The sequence below is a fragment of the Peromyscus leucopus genome, chromosome 5, assembly GCF_004664715.2.
Source record: "Peromyscus leucopus breed LL Stock chromosome 5, UCI_PerLeu_2.1, whole genome shotgun sequence".
Classification (NCBI taxonomy): Eukaryota; Metazoa; Chordata; class Mammalia; order Rodentia; family Cricetidae; genus Peromyscus; species Peromyscus leucopus.
Genome location: NC_051067.1, coordinates 82,727,668 through 82,750,123, shown reverse-complemented (window position 1 = coordinate 82,750,123; position 22,456 = coordinate 82,727,668). Strand labels below are relative to the sequence as shown.

At 42.5% G+C, this 22,456-nt stretch overlaps 1 protein-coding gene across 1 annotated transcript in view; it reads right to left on the bottom strand.

Annotated features, from left to right (window-relative positions):
• Window positions 1–22,456, bottom strand: part of Fto (FTO alpha-ketoglutarate dependent dioxygenase) — a 365,789-nt gene that overhangs the window by 241,151 nt on the left and 102,182 nt on the right. Inside the window, exon 3 of the mRNA XM_028871513.2 lies at window positions 17,189–17,807. Within this exon, the coding sequence (XP_028727346.1) occupies window positions 17,189–17,807 (619 nt within the window). The remainder of the gene's footprint in view (window positions 1–17,188; window positions 17,808–22,456) is intronic.

The following is a 22,456-nucleotide window of genomic DNA, read 5'->3' as shown; positions in this document are numbered from 1 at the left end:
AAAACCAAAATTTTTTTTTAAAAAAAGAGTATAACATTCCTGCTAAAGTAGAATAAACACTAAAGAGGTTTAGAGAAACTTCAACAAGGACTATAAAGTTCAAAACGGAATCCCTGCAGAAAAATGGGACTCAAAAGTAATAGTGTCTGGAAGGGCAGGGACACTGGAGGGATTACTGAAGACAAAATGATGCAAAGTTTCATGTCATAAAGATGGACAGCAGAGCACACAGTACTAGTTCTATCATGTACACATCACCTAATATTCCCAAACTGCCCATATCCCAGACAGTGCATACACATACCAACTCCCTACATTCTGAACATCTTCTTCTACAGCAAACATATATGAGTTCAAAGCAGAGAAAGGAAGGGAGAGAGAAAACAAGGCAGAGAGGGATACAGGGAAAGGAACTTCCTTTATGACTACCCATTCACATTACTTTGCACTAAGTATAATGAAAAGAACAGGTCAAAAAGTCAAGTTTTGGTCTCTGCAAAGCAGAAAGCTAGTAGATGACCCTTACAGCCACATCTAACTTTATACAGTTCTCTCAATTTGAATCTGATTGCCATATTAGCAGACTCTTAGCCTTTTTCATTTTTCTTTTCCTATTACATGTTCCCTGCCCTACAGATAGAGTCTCACTACTATAGCCCAGGCTTGCTTCAAAGTCACAGCAATCCTCCTGCCCCTGTCTCCCAAATGCTGTAAATACAGGTACCAGCATGCCCAGATGCAGTACATGTTTTTGTGGGTACCTTTTAGGTAAGAGGAACTTTTAATTCATTTCTTTAAGAATACCACCATGTAATAACAAGTTCAAAGCCATTTCCTAGGTTAATCCAAAAACCATTTTTAAATATCTTTTGAAACAGGGATGGTAACTTAAGAGAAAAAGAAACTTTACTACCGGGGCACAGCTGACTTTCTAGTTGCAGCTTTTTGAACCTTTGTGGAGGATCTGGAGGAAGAGGTCACCATAGGCAGGCAACAGGAGGGCTGCTGGCAGAACCAGCACAGGCCACTGCTGTCGCGTGGGATGCGTCCTGCAGACACTTCTTTTTATGCATAATGCATAGCTACACTTGAAAACACTGGAATTTGCTACGGGGGAGCAGGTGAACCTGAAAGAACTGAAAGGCACTCAGCTTCGCCTGCATGCATTGCCTTAACCAGTCCAAATTAGCTGAGCACTCTGTTAGGGGCTAGAGAGATGGTTCATCGGTCAAGAGCGGCTCTTCTAGAGGGCTTTGATTTCCAGCACCCACACAGCAGCTCACAACTGTCTGTAACCGCAGTTCTAGGGAATTTGACACCCCTCTCATCCAGAGACAACAGGCAAGCACATACATACAAGTGGGCAAAACATCCTTACACATAAAATAAAATAAAATAAATAAGCCCCCTCAAAAAACTTTGTATTAAAATCCAAATTTCAACTCTTCTTGAATTATAAGAGCATGCATCGTGAGTCAATTACACTTAGCTATAGGTAAAATACAGCCAGCCCTCTTACACAAGGCATGACTTCTCTGCTATCCAGAGCCCCCAGGCAGCCACTGCATTTCACTCATTTGTGATACCTTTCTGGACCCTAGAGCAGAGTCTGTGATCCATGCTTTACACTAGGACACAGAGTGAGCCTGACTGCAAATCAGCCTCATGACCTGCTTCCTAACTACAGTTTAACTAGAACCTACTCAAGTTCAGTCATTACAGCATCCCTGGCTGCTTTCACATCTCACAGCAAGATGGCCAGGGAACACTAAGACCACAAGACCTATTGACACTGGAATAGTTAGGATTTTACCATTTATAGAAAATACTTGCTGATCTCTTCTATGGACTGCCAATATTAACGACTTGGGAGAGAAGTCAATGGTAAATACTGATCGAGCCGAGCCTAAACAAAATCATAACATATGACTCACATCTGACAGTAAAATGTGACTAATAACATCCAACATAAAGTAGTTAAAGCTACATCACTTTATCTTCAGCTCTTTGGCAGAAGAAGAATAATGTGAGAAAGCATGTGCTCACATCTTTGCCACACCAAGGTGGCAAAATGCTTTGTCCAAGTGGCCTTAATGGTAACAGACATGGCAAGCAGCCAATAGCATGCATGTTCATGGCATTTAGGGGCTGAGTGCACCGCCAAGTGTACACATCCTGGGGTGTAGTGATCTACAGGCTAACTGAGCAGTTGCCTACTTTCCCCTTTGATTTTTGTCCTGTCACTCTTCTCAATCTGGTACCAGAAAGGCCATGAACCACAACCAGAGACAGCGAGAGCAATCAGTGCTTCCTGATGTCCTCCATAACATAAACGAGCCAATCAGTGCTTCCTGATGTCTTCTGTAACATAAATGAGCCAATCGGTGTTTCCTGATGTCCTCCATAACATAACCCAGCACCTTTGAAATGAGCTTATTAAAGGTGATGTTTGGTGGACGGTTCCTCCCCCATTGGGCTGTGGAGGGAAGAAAGGAGTTGTATGTATGATAAATTTTTTATTGCATATGTGTAGTATAGCTCACTTTCACAGGGAAATCAACTTGTAATTATCTTCAGCAACTACCACTGATTACTCTTGCCCCATGCTATTTGAAATAGGCAGGGGCAATGGGTTCCTACTTGCCTTTAAAGAGGCCTTTAAGCCTCAGTAAAGATTTTAAGTGTCTCCATTTTTGGCACATGCCAAGCAAACCACAATGTTAAAGAGGTAAAAAGAGTTACCAAAATTCAGAAGAACAGAAATTTAAAGGTCAAGGTTTAAATATCCATAATGTTCTCAAAAACTCATCAATTAAATTTGTTTTTTGTTTTGTTTTGTTATTGTTTTTTTTTTTCACCCTAGGTAGTTTTGAATAAAAATGATTCCATTTAATTAATGATAAATGAAGTCAAACATTTTGTGTACATTTTAAAGCTATCTGCAACAATACTGTTATACAGGAAACAAAGCCAGAGGCATCAGTGTGATGGTAGAGATTAAAATACTAATCAAAATATATCACAAAATTTTCATAATTAACATGTACACTAATAATGTACACTAATAATTTCCTTTATATGCAAGTCTATAGTCACCATTATTTCAAACTAAAAGTGAGGCCCCCTTCTTAGCTCTCTGTTCCTATTCCTTCAGTCAACAGCTAAGATTTCAATGCAGGGCAGAGTCAAGAGTCACCAGCTAGATGCAGAGGAAGCTAGATGAGAATGCCCTACTGAGAAAAGGTACCGAGCCAAATGTCTAAACATAGATAAGAATTATGGGTTAATTTAAGTATAAGAGCTACCGGCCACTCATTTATAGTTAATATAATCCTCTGTGTGGTAATTTGGGAAGTGGCTGCTGGGTATTTAGGAGTTGCTGGCAGGACAGAAACTTCTGCCTACATATGGTGCCCAAACATTTGGCAAAAATTTCCATATAAAACCTCAGAAAGCTTTAAAAAGGATTCTAAACAAACAAAAGAACAGAGTCAAGCATGGCTTCTTGGTAGTAGTATTTTCTTGGGTGGGCTCTGTTTGCTAGCTGCTCCTTTAAGAGAGGGCTTCCTGACTTAATGCTAGTGGCAAAAACTGCTTGGTTCTTTTAAGAAGCCCTGCTACCAAACACTTAAATGGGATTTATGAGCAGCAGGTGACAGTTACTTGGTAGTGGCGTGGACCTAGAAACTCCCCAGAGTTGGGAAGATACACATGGTTCATGTCCATACCTCTGCCATGAAGCTAGATTCGTAGGAAGTCAAGAAATGGGGTGGAGCCAGCCAATTTAGTCCTAGCCACATTGCTTAGCAGTTTAAAGACTCATGTGGTCAGAAAAAGATAGTGAAATGCAGTAAAGACAGATTCAGATGGAGAAAAAAAAACTCTAAATAGTTTAGTGTGTTTAAAAATTATATAGGCTTGGGAGAGTAAAGTCATAAAAAAGAAATATATAGTTTTAAAATAATAAGGTCCTTAAAAAGAGAGTTAAATAATATAAAAAAGCCATATAAAGATAGAAAATTCACAGAGAGTCTGGCTACTGTAAGTTATTGTGTTAACTTTGAATTGTAATACTGTTGAGGAAAGAACAACAACTACTAAGAGACATCTGATTATAAATGTTGTTGGATTAAACCACCCTATATATTTTGAAAATTCCTTGACTTCAAAATTTAAGTCAAAATATGTGTTACTTTGGAGAAGAGGTTATGCTTTTGTTTGCACAGGAAATGAGAGGCTGTGGATCCATTCTGGGTTAAGAAAAATAACAATTGATCAAGGAAGACCCCCTGAAAAATCTCTAATGGGAACCGACAGCCCAGATGGTCCAATGTTTCAAAGCACCAATGTTGCAATTTCCTCTGAGTTCTGCACCCAGAACAGCTTCAAGGCTACTGGCTGAGATGATCCAGACTCACAGACTACTCTAGCCAAGACTTAACCATTATCTTGAATTTTATCAGGGTTCCCCAAAAACTATCAGTGCCCCCAATCAACAGGAAGTAGTCTAGAGAACTAAATTATGGATATCTGTCATTGTTCAGGGGGTTAGTTATAAGTTATAATTGGTAATAGTCAGGAAAAAAGCTGAACAAAGGAGATTAGATGGGGATATCATTATCAAAAAAAAAGGAGGATATAGAAATCACAGGATAAAAGGGTATATTATTGAATCTACTTTAATCCAAAAAACAACTATTAATCTTGCATATTTTACATTAGTATGGATTTTGGTTTATTGATACAAATTTAAAGTTAATTTTGTTAAACTGTATGTGTATGTCTACTCTTGTTTAGGGTATTATGTTTATGCAGCTCATTTAAAAATGTAATATATAATTAAATACAGATTAATAGTCATCTATAATAGTAAACTTACAGTCATGTTAGGTATGTTTTCATGGTCATACAGAGATATATTTCAGTTATATAGGCAATCTTCAAACACTTCAAAGACCTACAGAATATAGCATTTAAAATATTTTAAGAACTTACAACTTTTCTTGACAGTGAGACACGTCTGCTCCTAGCAGCACCAATTATTGCAAACAGGATGATTTGCAAAGACATTCCATATGGACCTTGTTTTCTTTATGGCAAAGGCTAGCCATGTGGGCAGAGAAACTGCCCTTGCCTCAACTGCTGACAGTAACTGTCCAAACTGGACCAGCAGGATGCAATAAATGAGACTGCTGAACTTTGCCAAGACAAGGTAGAACAGTCCTTCAGCGTTTCCAGTTTCACAGAAAAGTCTGTTAGATATGCTAGCTAGGCCTGCAGGGCAGAGTTGGAAGCCCCAATGTTGCAGAGGAACTTTGGGTGATTGTCCAGGCAACCTGATGTCCCTGCCATTAGGTAACATTTCACCTTCCTGGAGTCTTTGATGGAGCTGAAGACTAAATAGTTATAATATAGTTTTCCTTAGTATAATAGAAAGTATATTAGATACAAAACTTTAGACTCACCAAGAGAAGATAGATAATTTTTCTGCTAATTTTGCCAAATGCAAATGGATTAGAAATTGTTATTGTAATTCTTACTTAATTGTTTTTGTTGTATATAATCTTACTATGTTAAAGTTAAAACTTTCCTTTTTAATTAGACAAAAAAAGGGGGAAATGATGTGGAATAACCCTCTTATACACTGTAAAGATTTGTCACTCAAATTGGTTTAATAAAACACTGATAGGCCAATAGCCAGGCAGGAAGTACAGGCAGGGCGACCAAACTAAGAGTCCTGGGAAGAGGAAGGATGGAGTCAGGAGTCACCAGCCAGATGCAGAGGAAGCAAGATGAGAATGCTCTACTAAGAAAAGGTACCGAGCCACGTGGCTAAACATAGATAAGAATTATAGGTTAATTTAAGTATAAGAACTAGTTAGTAATAAGTCTGAGCTACCGGCCACTCATTTATAGTTAATATAATCCCCTGTGTGGTAATTTGGGAAGTGGCTGCTGGGTATTTAGGAGTTGCTGGCAAGACAGAAACTTCTGCCTACATCTATCTATGTAATTACTTTGACAATTACCTTGAACTCAATCTAGAAATCCCTTCTAATTAAAATCAAGGCTGTTTTGGAGAGGCGTTGTGTATTCTAGGCAAGTGTTCCACCACAGCACCATCAGCCCAATGCCACAGGTTATAAGGCAGAAGAATCGACAAGTAAAACATGGCAGCTGGTGGAGGGAGACTAATGACATCTAGTCCTGAAACACACTGCAGGGTCTGGGGTGTGACAGAAGAGAAACCCAAATGTGAGAGCTGGGAAGGACCCCCTACTCCCAAGGAGGAAAATGGTGTGGCTGGGTAAGCACATACTCTGGGCTCAAAGTGTCACATGAGCAACATGTAGTGCTAAGAGTTGGAGCTATAAAGGTGGGTAAAGTCCTGGTCACAGAGCGTTTGTGTAGCATCACAAGGAACCTTCCATGGAAGCAGTGACAAGACACTAATGGCTTCTTCAAAAGTTGGCTCTGCTTTTCATAATGACCCCCAAGGTCAAGCCTCTGTGTGTAGACTTGGTGTTTATTTTCTGCACAGCATCCCAAATGAATGGCAAATGGGCAGGCAGCTCATACTGCAGAGCCTTCAGGCACCATCACAGAGGGACCATACCCTAAGAGAAGGGAACGCCTCCAAGTCACAAATTTACAACTTGAAATAGCCTTCTGTGACTCCTTTCTCAGCCATTGGCAAAGAATGAATGGTCTGAAGAAATGAAAAAAATTAACAAGAAAAAAGAAATGAAGGATTCTGGAAAGTCTGAACAGGGAAAAAAAAAACCTAATCAATCCCAGTTCACCTTAGGTAAGAAGTTCTCCTTTACTTTAAACAAATAATTCAGGCCAAATGAAGTCCCTTGGCAGAGATAAATTGTAAAATTAATTATAAGTTTTCTGGGATTTCAGGAAAAATATTGAAATTCTTTATAGAAAAACCTGAAACCCTTCAACATGATGCCTAGTTCTGTCAGCTTTCAGAGTAAGCATTTGGGAAGAAAAAGTTTAGGATAAAAATATTCACATACATAGGAAAACCTCATTATAGTACATTTCATGAACTTGGGGGGAGGGTGGGAAAAGTACAGAAAAACTGCTTTGGGAACCCATGGTTAAGGCTTCAAAATTACATTATTTGAATAAAATAGGAAACAAGAAAAGGAAGGCAGCACCCCACGTACTGTCTCCAAACCCACGCCTGTTAACAGTGGAGGCTGCAAAGCCCTGGACAACCGCAGCAGGCACACAGAAGACTGAAACACTTCCAAGAAACTTGTTGTAACTCGGAAGATAAGAACCAGACTGGCTGGACAAACCAAAGGCATTATTTGTCCACCAAATACACAGACAAAGATGTATCTAGGTACAAAGACCTAGGGCAGTCATTTTGAAACCATGAACTCCAGAATAGCCGGGAAGGGAAGGACCGATCGCTGCATTGGTGTCATAGCGCTCCTGGCCTGAGTAGTTCTTTTTACATGAAGCAGGTAAGGAAACATGAGCAAACTACTACCAAAGAAAGGTCAAGGCACAGAACGCACCTTTAAAGAGCCGATTCATGTCCAAACATGCAGAGAACTCATGTAGACTTTTCAAGTCAGGAAGTGCTTACTAGAGAGAAGGGGCATTGCTGGGATGCACATGGGTGCTAGATGGATGGGTATATTTTGACTTAAGAACAATTCATCAAGCTGTGTATGTATTTATGACATTTATTGTCAATCTTTTTTCTAACTTGGTAAGTTGGAAGTTAAAGTCTCACAGAGTAGATGTAAATTACTCAAAACTATTGAAAGTAAGTAAACAGAAGCCTCAACAACTCATATGGATTCCAGAAAAGAGAAAACTGGAGAGAAGGAAACAAATGATTAATAAAGTTAATTCAAGAAAATGTTCAAAATTAAAGGACATATGCTTCTGGGTTGAAAGGCCTATAAAATAGAAATATGACAGATGAAAAAAAAATACCACTGTGGTACCAGTAAAAAGGTGAAATAAATGAATAAAAAAGTCAGAACTATCATTATGAATAGAAAATACGAGATAGTGATATTGCATCCTAAAAATACTAAAAAATTATTTCCTATCATGATTTCCATACCCAAAGTAAATACACAATTCAAGGTAGAATGAAAATAATTTTAAGACCTTCAAAGTCAAAAATTTACAACCTGGGTGAGGGAGAAGCTTTACTTGTCATGAAGACTGACAAGCTGAGTTCAGTCCTCAGGATCCATATGGTAAAAGGAGAGAACTGACTCCCGCAAGATGTTCTCTGACCTCCACACACACACACCATGCCACATGCACACACAAGAGAGAGAGACAGAGAGAGAAAGAGATGTAGTATTTAAAAATGTAATTACTTCCTAAGAACCTTTTTTCTAGTGTATTTGGAGAATACATTCCACCAGGGCTAGAAAACAAGTAAGGGGTGAGTGAGAGTGAGGGGTCGGGAGAATCAAACGAGACAAAATAACCCTCTGTACCATGCTGCAGAAGTTACAGGGGAACAGCTGCCACCAGGTACAGAAGGTGGCCAATCGCAACCAGAGCAGATAGATGATTCTGGACGACGCCACTGTAATATGAAACTGACAAAGATCTGATGATTTTGCATGTGCTGAAGAGAGATTCAGACAGGTGGGTATGGGATTTAACTGGTCTTAAGTACACAGAAAACTATGCAAACAGAAAAGGCAGGATTCACAGTAACACAGGAGATGCTGAGAAGTTAAAAAGGTAAATTGAGCACAGATTATTAGATGTGTTGAACGGCATTTTCATGGACATGATTACTGTGAAAGTTGAGTACCAGTGTAACCAAAATTATAGCACATCTCAAACAGGAGGAGCAGGGGGAATTCAGGAACCTGTATGTGTAGACAGAGGAGCAGAAGAGAGAACAAAGTAAATCCTCACCTTCCAAATCAGGAAGACAACCAATACCACAAAAAGAATATGCTAAGGCATCCCAAAACATGCCCCAGAGAGTAGAAATGACCCCACCACGGAATGAGCACAGAGAGGCAAGGTGTGAATAACGATAGCTTTCTTTTAACAACTTTCTTACAGAAATCTTTGAGTTTTTTTAAGTTATATGACTGCAATAATTTAGTAAAAACTGAAAATACCTATCAGATGCTACATTCTCGCAGTCCTAAGGCACATTCTGTTCTTAGTAGCATTTTATGAATGAAAAAAAAAATGGAGCCACAAAGAATTCAGGTAACGTGCCTAAGGTCCAACAACTAATTAGTATAAATTGACAATCAATAGTACAGGATTAAAGTGTCCAATCAGTATCACAGACAGTGAAATCTTTCCACTCCAACTTGTCCACCTTGCCTTTCCTAACTGCATCAAGACAGCATTAAAAAATAGATACAACTTTGGAGTAAATATTTTCAGATCACATACTGGATGAGGTATTGACACCTGGGATACATAAAGAACACTGACTAGTGCTGTTTTAGGAGGTTGTGGAACTCTCAGGAGGTGAAGCTTCCCAGGAGGAAATACATCACTCAAGGTTGGGGTTCACTTCCTGTCCTGGCTCTGCTTTCTCATCTGCTCAGGCTCTTGCTACCACACCTTTCTTTCCATGACAGCTACACCCTGTGAGTCAAGGTAGTCCTTCACAGCAAGGAGAAAACTAATGCAATCTGATAAAACTCCAATGAAAAATGAGCAGACTGTACAGATGCTTCCCTAAAGATCCCTGAATGGACAACAGCACAGAAACAATGCTCCATATCCCCTGCTCACCAGGGAAGTGCACATAAAACCAGTACACTCATCCCCACTAGAAATGGCTACTGTCAAAAAACAGCAAGTCTGGATAGCAAAGTGACTAGTGGAAACGTAAGACAGTGCAGTTGTTGTACAAAACAGAATGGAGTTCCTCCAAACACCAACACAGAATTATCAGCTTATTCAATAGTTCCACTTCTGTGTACATAACAGACATGGAAGAGTAAAAGCACAAACTTAGAACTGTTCAGAGCATTATTCACAAAACAAAGATGAAAACAGCCTACATAATTATCAGCAAGGGAGTGAATAAGGAAAATGTGAGCATTCTAGTTTGCTTTCTGTTGTTGGGACACAGGTCATGACCAAAAGCAACTTGTGGGGCAGGGATTTCTCTTGGCTTACACTTCCAGGTCACAGTCCACCACTGAGGAAGTCGGGGCCAGAACTCAAGTGGGAACTAAAGTAGAGATGATGGACAAATGCTGCTTGCTGACTGACTCTCTCTGATTTTCCTATACAACACAGGACCACCTGGCTAGGGATGGGGTGGGCCCTCCTCCATCATAGCAATCAAGGAAATTCCCCACAGTCATGACCACAGGCCAATATGATTTGATCTAGGCAGATCCTCAATTGATGGTCCCCTATCCAGGTAACTACAGACTGTGTAAAGGTGATAATAAAAACTAACCAGGGGGTTGGGCATGGTGGCACACACCTTTAATTCTAGCACTCTAGGCAGAAGCAGGAAGATTTCTATATGTCTGTGACTAGCCTGGTCTACATGTCAAGTTCCAGGCCAGCTAAGGGTACACAGGAAGACCTTGTCTAAAAATAAGAACCAAAACTAACCAGAACAGTGATATATACCATATGTATATATGTGGCAAACACACACACATACACACACATATACACACACACACAATGAAGTAGCACAGAACTCGGGCATAATGAAGACTGGAATTCTGAAACACACTCTAACAAACAGTCATCAGGTATGTTCAATAAAGTAAGTAGACACAAAAGGACAAATATATCCTTGATTTTACTTATACAAGATACCTAGAATAGTTTAATTTGTTAGATTTTGGAGTGCAGAGTGAGCAGACAAAGGCAGGGAAGAGACCAGAGTCTGACCTCAACAGATGAGGTTGTGCTCATTAGCATACACAGCAAGAGGCAGCCTCTATCTCCCAAGAGAATGGAGGGGTCTGCCAGGGGAAAAATCTAGCTGGGACTTTCTATAGAGGTGGATGAGGGGCTTGAGAATGAGGAACTGATGCAGCTGTAGGGGGGCCTATGTGCAGGTCTATGGTCTCTCAAAGCTCAGGTCTCTGGTCTCTCAAAGCTCAGGTCTCTGGTCTCTCAAAGCTCAGGTCTCTGGTCTCCCAAAGCTCAGGTCTCTGGTCTCCCAAAGCTCAGGCCTATGGTCTCTCAAAGCTCAGGTCTCTGGTCTCCCAAAGCTCAGGTCTCTGGTCTCTCAAAGTTCAGGTCTATGGTCTCTCAAAGCTCAGGTTGATGGTCTCTCAAAGCTCAGGTCTCTGGTCTCTCAAAGCTCAGGTCTATCTCTGGTCTCTCAAAGCTCATGTTTATGGTCTCTCAAAGCCCAGCAAACATTCCTCTTTGTGGCTGACAGGTGAACAGGCCAGCTGTAACCTCATAGGAATTTTGTTTTTCCAACTGAGGCACTCTGTCAAAATCCATAAAGACAGACAGTAGAACAGTAGTTACGAGGGGATGAGGGAAGAGAGACTGGGGATGATAAAACATTCTGGATAATAAAACATTCTGGAGATGGACAGTGGTGACCCACAAAAAACATGAATGAGTTTAATGTCATTGACTGAATGGTATGCTTAAAATAATTATATAACAATTCAACATGCATACAACAATACCATAATAGAAAAGATAGTAAAATGAGACTAAACTACTAATACACAAAAAATATAAATAAACTTCAAAATAATTATGCTAAGTGAATGAAGTCAGAGCAAAAAAATTAAAAGAGCATATACCTAATTTCACTTGTGTAAATTTTAGAGAATGACATCTGCTAGTGACAGAAAGCAGATGTGTGGATACCCAAAGACAGCAACAAGGACTCATCAAGGACACAAAGCCACACCTGGGGTCATGGCACCTTGACTGTAGTGATGGCTTCACAAGGGTATTAGAGCATAACAACATATGGAGACTACTGCATGGCATTTAACCTAACTAAAGCTTCTAGGACGGAGACCTCTCCACCCTTGCTGCCTTGGCCTTCTCTTGACCAGGGACCCCACTGCTGGTCTTCTCTATCACAGGCACCAACGACCTGCTGTTCTCATTTGGATACTATCCTAACACTGTCACCAACTCTGCCTGTTTTAATACATCCCATCACCTGGGTTACTATGGCAACCCCCTCAGCTCTCCTGTTCTCAGCATTGCTTCCCTTCTACTCCTCTCTCACTCAAGGTTCAAGCCTGGTTCTTTGTATGGTAACAGGCAAAGGCCTACCCTTTGCACTCCACATCCTCAACAGAGGCAGGGATCTGTCTTGCTCATGGCTACATGCTGAACTACTAGACAATTACTTGGCAAACAGGAGATATATACTGACTACTGGGTGAACACTTGATTGTAGCTGTAGTTTCTTCCAGTCCTGCCCAGGCCCACAGCCACTCAGACTCAAATAAACACACAGAGGCTTATATTAACTAAAACTGTGTGGCCTAATGGCTCAGACTTCTTGCTAGCTAGATCTTACATCTTAAATTAACCCATTTCTATAAATCTATACCTTGCCACGTGGCTCATGGCTTACTGGTATCTTTACATCTTGCTTCTTCTGTGTCTGGCTGGCAACGCCTGACTCAGCCTTCCTGTTCCCAGAATTCTCCTCTCTCTTTGTCCCACGTATACTTCCCATCTGGCTACTGGCCAATCAGCACTTTATTTATTAACCAATCAGAGCAACACATTCACAGCAGACAGAGTGATATCCACAGCACTTGATAATTGCCTAGTCTTTCCCCAAATCAAAGCCTCAAATAGGAGCCCTGAAGTCCTAAGGAAGCTACTGCACAGCCTTTACTTTCCAGACTGTCACACATTTGGACAAGAACACATGGATTAGCCTCCTTGGCCTTTATGGAGAAATCCAGAAACTAATAAGCAGAAACCATTAACCTGGGCACTAGTCAAAAATTTATGGATCAATTTTCCTATAACAACAATATGACAGGGAATTGTGCTTTCCAGACCAAAAAGAAAGAAAGAAAAGAACCAAAAGTGGTAATGAGGGGATGGGCAGATGGCTCAGTGGGTAAGAATGCTTGCTCTGCAAACAGAAGGACCTGAGTTCAAACCCCTAGTGACCATGTAACTGTGTAACCCCAGCATTGGGGGCGATGAGACTCCAGCTCACTGACAGACCTTGTCTCACGGCAGCAAGAGGGAGAGTGATAGAGGAAAATGTCTAGTCCTGCTCTACTCTCCATATGCACATGCACAGGCAGTACATCTGTACACTCTTGTGCATGTACCACACAAATGCACCACACACACATGCATACACACAGGCTTGCATGCATAAAATGATAACCAAAAGTTAAGTCTGAGTGGCATCTTCAAAGGTGTTCCAATCATAGAACAGGGTGTTGGACAATATTAACTATGAGTTTTAATGCCTTCCCTGCTAAAATTCATTTTTTTATAAGTAGGAGTAACGAGCAATTGCCACCGAGCCTGGAATATACGAAAATCAAATACTCTGCCTATTTACATACGGTTCCCTGAAGCCATTCCTGATTAAAAATTGTACCATTTCAATCTTCCTTCTAGAGATATCTATTAGCTAGAAATGCATGTGAAGTCCAATAAATTTAGACTATAATTACACGTATCCTATACAAATTACTTCTCAATGGCTTCTACTCATGAAAATAGACCACAGAGCAATGATCAGCTCATTATAAATCTACAGAAGGGTCCCTGGGAAACGGAGTGAGAGCCAGTCCACAAAGACCTTAAGCTGCAGCTCATTTAAGTTCAGCAGAAAATAATCATCGCTGATCTGAGCTCCCAGTGCACCTTGGGAAACACTGCATCAGTAAGCCACACTCTCTGACTGGTGCCCTTAGTACATAACTGCAGCCCTGTGGAGGTATTTCCTGCCTCCACTTGGAGGCTAGAACCAAAGGATTCCCAGAGTCTCATCCAGATCCAAAGTGGCATCACTCCACAATCTCAACAGCACAGCTAACTGCAGCCTTTCAAGACAAGGAGAGAAAGGACACGTCCTCGGGGCCCCATGTGTCCAGACTCTTTAGCAATGTCCCACATCTTCATCACTGAACACTTGAAAGACCATGGAAAATTGTCCAGCCTTCAAAGTTTCTACACACTGTAGCCTCTCTAGCCCTATTGAACCCTAAGCAGGACTTGAACCCAAAGGCTCTCTTCAAGTCCACCCTTATCACAGTTCCAGCAGAGATGTAAAGAGACCAGAGCCACACACATCATTTGTCGCCACTGGGACATTTCAAGGCACTTGGTTTGCATACCACCTGACTCTCAACTACACAGACACAGAGAAGGTAGAGAAGGCTCCACCTCACAGACTATACTCATCCACCCACTCCAGTCCCCAGCGTGTGTGCTGGAAAGTATAAGCATGGAGGAGAAGTACAGAAGAGAGAAGAGAAGGCATCAGTAGCAGAAAGGCAGGCCAGCCGAATATTCCCTTAACCGCTCTAGAAACTGGACACTCCAACATTTTAAAAGCCCGCATCCCTGAAGCAGCTAACTGCTCAGATAGGAAATGCACGCCCGTAAGTCACACAGCTTAGGAATCCACCTGTGAGGCCAAAGGTATCGAGCCCTGCTCCTACTAGCTGCCAACAAGTGCCCAGCTTCCTCGTCTGTTAAATACGAACCGTACAAGGATGGCTGTGCATCCCTTAACAATGGAGACGCATTCTGAGAATTAGGTCCTTGGAATTTTTATCCCAGTAGGGAAAACCCTGAGTGAAAACCGCCAAGCACAGATGGTGCAGGCAGTCACTTCATTCGGCCTCTTGGTGCACTCAAGGGACAGTGTAATACCAGGTCCATGAGCAGCTGCCCACTCTATTGGCACAGCATAGAGTTTTTCAGTAACTTTCTTTTTAATAAATAGAAGGAATACACACTAAATCAGAAAAGGAAAAAGATAACCTAGTAAACACGTGACCCATGCAGTCATTTATGATCATTACCCAGCGACATGGACAGAATTGGATATGCTAGTCCTGCAAAGGCAGACAGGACCATAGGCTTGTTCACATGTATTAGTTAGTAGCTCACTGTGCTGTGACATTACAAAGTCACCAGATAATAGAAAATGTTCAGATCCATTACAAGTATCTAAAGCTAACATCATATATGTGGGTTGCCATTGATCAAAACAGCCCTCCACGGAGCATTAGAGTCCTTCGCTGCTACTTTATTCGCTGGGTATTGTGAACTCCACGAAACTGGCTAAAACATGCGAAGTACTTCAAGGGTCTGGCCACAGCAGGTGCTCAGGGAAGAAGCCCTGAGCGCAGTCACTACCACTTGTAGAGCCTGGCCATCTCAGAGATTAGGAGAGCGAAGGGATCGCACTGCTCGCTCTTACATACTGGAATCCTGCAAGCCTCCCTCCCAGCTAGTAATCGCACGTAAAAATACTTCTTTAAAAGTTTTTTATTATGATTTTATGATTTACCGTGTGTGTGTGTGTGTGTGTGTGTGTGTGTGTGTGTGTGTGTGTGCATGTGCACCTCAGCCTGTATATGGGGGTCAGAAGGCAATTTGCAGGAGTCAGTTCTCTCCTTTTCCCCATGTGGGTCCCAGGGACTGAACTCTGGCTTAGCAACAAGCGCCTCTACTACCCCGAGCCATTCCACTAGCCCAATAAGTCTACGTATATACAGTTTGCATTTTTACTCCTTACCGGTCTTAACTACTCGCAATCACAGGTGCTTCCTAGATGCTACTTGTTACAATTTTAAATTCCCTTCTTGATCACCCATGAAAGGGAGGTACAATGGAACATTAAACTGCAGTCTGGGAAGAGGGCAGCAGGGCAGAGCACAGAGGCAGCTCTGTGCCGCCAGTGCTATCACCCGTGCGCTGCAGCAGGCTCCAATGTTCCCTGGGGAGCTCTCCAATCCCCAGCAGGACATAGTCAGGACCCTCTAGGACAGCACTGAATGACTTGCAGGGATTTTTAGGTTGCCACCACTGTTGTGAATGCCAAAGAAACCGCTGAAATTTCTAACCGCTCAACTTGTTCCTCGTTTTGGACTGAAAGCCCAAGGTCAATTTAGAAAAGATATTTGTTATCCTGGGGAAATTTTTGAGACTAGAAAAATAAAGAAATTTTAAGAGTATCATGAGATGGAATTTTTGGGTTTTTTTTTTTTTTTTTTTTTTTTTTTTTGCTCTTAAATCACTTTTCCAAAATAGCCATTTAAGCAAACAAAAAACAAGAAACAACAAAAATCAATAAAGACACTGCAATTGTCAGAAAACAATGACCTTAGAAGTCCCAGTTCATTCTCTCAAATGGCTTAGTACTCTAGTTTTACAAGGGAATTCTTGCATTCCTTTGTCTAATAATCAGGTAATAAAAGAGTCGGTGGTCCTGCTGTGCTCCACACACTCGGGACCTTTCTGTACTCCTGTTCTGAGAAACTCTTGGGGACCCTAGATAAATAGAAACAGAGCATCAGGAGAAGCTGGGGAGGTCACCAAGTTGGCAATCCATCTACAGCTCTCTGCTCCAAGGCATCGGAACCTTAGAAAAGGCAGGGGAACCGGAACGTCTGCCTCCAGAAGCCACTTAACTGCTTCTGCCAAGGAGGGTCTTCTAAAAAACGGTAGGAGGCCAAGAGCAGGCCCACACCTGACAGGTCCCGACCAGCGAGAGAGTGATGTCAGGCATAATAAAGCGCTTTAGCAAGGCAAGAATGTACACCTGTGAGAACCAGGACGACTTGACAGGTTCCTGTTTGCCTGGCTTTCTCAGCAAGCTAATTGTGGTGACTGAACGGCCTACTCCGAGCATTAAAGAACGCAACTGGCTGTACGGATCCGACTGCTGCTCTCCTGGGCGAGGGCAAGACAAAATGACAGTAGTGCTTACATGCAGAAATATCTGCACACAGTGGAACAATGAGCCAGCGAGCATTCAGATGGGGAAGAGGGATGCTCTGCAGACACACTGCTGAGACAGGGTGGGAAGGAAAGGACAGCCAACACACAGACACCTGTGTGTGTGTGTGTGTGTGTGTGTGTGTGTGTGTGTGGATGGATGGATGGATGGATGGATGGATGGATGGATATCTTCAGAGCCTGGGTGACTCTGGTCACTGCTATCGGGCATGCTTCACCCCCCCCCCCCAGCAGACTGTACCTTCACAGCTATAGCTGTACACCGCCACAGCAGACCTGTCCACCAGGTTCTCATCATGATGCCAGCTCACCGCCATTTTCCCCATGCCAAAATAAGGCTCCTCTTTCAGATACGGCATTTTCTGCGGATCCATGAAGTTCAGCAAAGTCACGTTGTAGGCTGCTCTGCTCTTAATGTCCACTTCATCATCACAGGATGACCCCATGCCAACCCTGGGGAACTCTGCCATGCACAATGGCACAGCGTCTTCGTTGGCCTTCTCTTTGACAGCCAGTTCTTCCAAGGCCTGGACGGTCTCACCCTGCAGGTAGTCATTGAGCTTGAGGAAGGTCTGACATGCGGCAGCGATCTCGGCATCTGTGTAGTTGATGGTGCAGCCCGGCACTGGCCAGGGCACGGTGAAGAGTCTGGTGTTCAGGTACTTGTAGGTGCAGCCCGGGTCCCCGATGAGGATGCGAGACATTGGGGTGAGCACATCTTTGCCTTGGATCCTAACCAGGTCCCGGAACAAGCAGCCATGCTTATGCAGCGTGAGGAAGGCCTCGGGGACCTCTTTATGCAGCTCTTCGGATATACTGCCTGCTTCCCGGAGGACCAGTTTAGGGTATTTCAGCTGCCACTAAAACAAAACCAAAGAGAGAAATGGTTATGGATGACTATCATTATTTCCAAAAATCTGTTTTCTTTCTAAGAGTCCAGGAAGAAACTAAAAAGCCTCATGGCTCTTCCAAGTAGCGTTCATATCTTGCCAGTCTAAAGGAAAAACTTCCACAAAACCAAGGACAGGAGACTCTCCGAAGAGCACTGGCAGGTTGGAGCTCTAACTACTAATAAACTTCAACATGAACAAAAAATGAGAACAGTTTGGCCTTTGAATTCCCAGGCTTCCTGCACCCACACTGCCCCACCTTCAATCTCCCTTGCATCCTCTGGCTTTGCAGAAAACACGATTTTATTCACGAACTGATTACTGTCTACTGTCAAGTGTTTACTCCACGCCAGGTGGTGGACTCACCCAGACTGGCTCATTTCTCAGGCCTTTAATCACACTATCAGCTCCAGTTTACAGACACACACTGAAGCGGCCAGGCACTGTGAAAGCTTGCCCCAAGTCACACAGGTAAATGTCAGCCCAGGATGTAAGCCTCTAGGCTGCAATGTCTGTCTGGCTGTGTGTGTGTGTGTGTGCGTGCGTGCGTGCGTGCGTGTGTGTGTGTGTGTGTGTGTGTGTGTGTGTGTGTGCGTGCGTGTGTGTACCTACCTCAGCCTGTATATGGGGGTCAGAAGGCAATTTGCAGGAGTCAGTTCTCTCCTTTTCCCCATGTGGGTCCCAGGGACTGAACGCGCATGATCTTAACTATCTGACTGAACCCCTTCCAATTACTGGCAAACTACTTCTTGTTCAACACACTCACCTGAAGAAAACTCACCTCTCTGGAAGTGAGTACACTAAGTTCTATGCACACGTGATAATTTGATTCATGACTATAATGCTAGTGCCCAGAAGAGTCTACAAAAGGCAGTTTCTATTGGAGCCATGGGAACGGGTATTCAGACAAACCCTACCCACTAATGGACACACACACTGACCCTGCTCAGGACTGCACTGGCTTTCCTCGGACCACTCTGACTCCTGAGCACAGGACTTACACCTGCCCCTATAAAGTTTAAACTGACTTGCTCCCTCAGCTTTAGGCGGAGTCCTCAAGGAAAAGCCTATGGATAGGCCAGCCTCAGACCACTGTGCTGTTCAGGCCTTTATGCATGAGAAGGTAACATGCTCATTCCTGTGGGTGTGTGCATGTATACATGCAGATATATGTGCACCTGTGTGCATATGTATGCAAAAGCCAGAGGTCAAGGTCAGGTATCTCCCTTAATCCCTCATTGACAGGGTCTCTCATTGATTGGTAGGCTAGCTGGCCAGTGAGCTCCAGGGATGGGCCTGTCTCCACCTCCCCAGCATCAGAATGACAGATGTACACCATGGCTCCTGGCTTTCTACGTGGATACCCGGAATCCAAACTCAGGTCCTCCGGCAACAGGCTATTTGTTACTATAGCATAATCTACCCATTCTGGCTCATTTACAGCATGGGACGGGGGCAATCCTGCAAGATTCTACAGGAAGTACACAAAAGAAAAACAAATTCATCAAGCCTGGATGTGAGAAAAAGAATTCACTAGTAAGTGGAGCCTGACTGTCCTGCTGTCAGAAACCTAGGCGCGGTACGATCGTGAACGGAACGGGAAGGGCAGAGGCTTGTGGCATACTGCACGTGGCATACTGTTGTCCACTGTCAGAGATCCACTCAGTGTCTCTACTTCATTTATCCCAACTGCAACATGGAGGCAGCAATAGCGCACTCTTTATCTACACCGCCCAGGAAGACAGCAATGTAATTTCATAAGCAGCGAACATTATGGAACCACATCTTGTCTCAAAACAAGGAGAGGAGAAAGGAGGGAAAGGAAGGATGGAAAATAAAGTTCTACAACTATTATTATGTTTATACAACTAACAACAGATCATTTACTTATACAAGATCTATTTTGTGGTATCCATATTATAGCTAGAGTGTGTCAAAGACTTTTTTAAAGTTGTACAAAACGAAGCACACAATTAATAATCAAGCTCTAACTGAAAAGATATTAGTAACCTATATGATAAAAACAGCATTAATAGTCTTAATAAGAGGCCAATAAGAATTCAGACCCGATATGTATAATATGTATATATGTATAGTATATATTATGTATATATGACACGTTTTATATGTGTGTATGTGTATATATACATATATATGTAGAGAGAGAAGAGAGAGAGAGAGAGCGCACATACACACATAATAACAATTAAAGCAAAAGAGGAAATGAATTTAAAGGAGAGCAAAGGTAGGTGGTACATCAGAGGGTTTGCCGGGTGCACAGAAGGGGAAAATGATGTAATATTATCCTAAAATTTTATAATTGAAAAATAAAGCATAAAGAGCTAACAAGAGCTTACTATTTTAAAATTATTTCTTGAAAAGACATACGCACTAAAAACAAACTGTTGAAAAATGTAGTCAAAAGTTGAAAGTGCCACCCTCTGGGTATGTACCTTGTATATTTTAATTTTCAAACTTTGACCTTTACATGATTTTCTAAAGTAGATGTAAACTACTTTGAAACAGAAAAATATCAAGAAAAAGCTTACTTTAACCTATTTGTTCATGGCAATTCTTACACTTGCTAGAAAATTATTCTTGATGATATGATAAAATGATTCAGAACTGTCAACCATCTTCACCAAAACCTCTGCCTTATTTAAATCCGATGTGTCTGTTACATGAAGGATGACTTTACTGTGATGAGAACAATTAACGAAAGTGAACTAATTCTGCCACAGTCTCAAAGCAGATGAACGGGAGAAAATGCCTCCCTGACGTGTCCTCGTCCACTATTCAGACAGTGGTTCATCTAGTAGCTGATGCACAGGACAGCTATGGAACATTAGTTACGGATTGTCTTTAGAGAGAACAGCAAGTAACTCTGGAGAGGAGACGAGCATTAAACAATCTGAGCTCACCCTGTCAGGCGAGCCAGCTCACCCTCCGTTTAGACAGGTACACGAGGAACATCAGACAGCACACAGTAATGTGGAACAGCTGTTGGCAGACTTTCAAGTATGTTGGTGTAATTTTTTTATTAATCCTGCTCAAGTTTTTCTAGGGAGTACACAGTCATGAAATTATATTATCGCTGGATTGGTTGCACACTATATTTCTTGAGATCAATGAACGCTTCTAGAGCATAAAAGATGACATTTAGTTTAATATTTGGAAAGGTATGGTGGCCATAATGTGCCAATATGCAGACCCTACCCCACGGCTCAGGAGATCTGCAACACTAGCTCTCCAGAGGTAAGGCTTTGTCTCCCTTTAATATACTGCATACAAATTCTATTTTTTCCTCTCCTTCCAAGGGATGATCTGAAATAACTTCATCATTCGGAGAAGACAGGCACGGTGCTGAATGAGTAAGACATGCATTATAGGAGGCGAACTCAAATGAGGCCCAATGGAACTCTATCTTCAGTTGAGAGGACAGGATTTACTACCTGTAAGGAGCCTGGGACACGCCTCCACCTGACCATGTTAGTGGCCCGGTCTAAAGAGAATCCATCTATAACCTGCTGTCACATTCTTTGCTGGTAACACTTCATGCTTTGCACTCTGGAGCATCCTGCACACTGTCCTTCATAGTATTTTCTACATAATTTTTATTGAAAATACTTGCAACTTGGCAACAGGCCCTAACACTAAAAGGCTACATGCTCACGTGGCCCAGCCTCCAGGGGTATGATGCCAACTGGGGCACAGAGGAAGCATACTTCGAAAGACCTATGTAGGATCTGCTCTAGCTGTCACAGCCAGGGGGGCGAAACCCGACCTCTGCTAGTGACACAAAGTGTTGGTTCACACACTTGTTCACAGCTCATGCTACTCTGCATGTTCATGTAATATTCAACCTGCACTTGTTATGCCCCGGACACTGAATAAAGTCCATAAAGACGCTGATAAAAGTAAGTTAGGTCCTACTGATAATATCTCATATTTTAACTGCATAGACAGAATGGAAAGTAATGGAGTAAGACACAGCCAGGGCAGAAGTACAAGCACACTGCCACGGGAGGAGAGGACAGCTGGGGAGGGAAGCCTGGAAAAATCCTTATTGGGGGCTTAAAAACCAGTCAAGCTCACACCATCTGCAAAGCACTAAGTTCCAGGAATCCAAGAGAACAAAATGTCCCCACACTCTCTTCAAGCTCATACTCTGGGAAGGAGAGCCAGATATAAATGATAAATAAAAGACAGCGTATTAAGATGGTGATGAGTCTTCAGAAGAAAATCAAGTTGAGTGTGTAGGACTGGGCTGCTGTGGTAAGCATGGCCATCGCCCATCTCTCTAGCAAGGTGACCTGAGGAGAGTATGAAAGAATGAGGATGCCAGCCCTGCAGGGACCTGAGTGGGAGAGCTCCAGGCGAAGGGATCACACTACAAAGGTTTTAGAGCAGGAGTGTGCCTGGCTCCTTCCAGGAAGAGGAAGAATGTTGCTGGGTTGAGGGGCTGGGAAAGTAAGATTTCAGGTGCGGGAACAGTGAGGAGCGGGATGCACGGGACTTAATACGTCCATGTCCAGTGCCAAGCTCTAGGCTTCTATTAGGAACAATCTGGGAAGCTGCCGAGGGACTCTCAGCAAGAAAGCAGATAGACAGAGCTAATT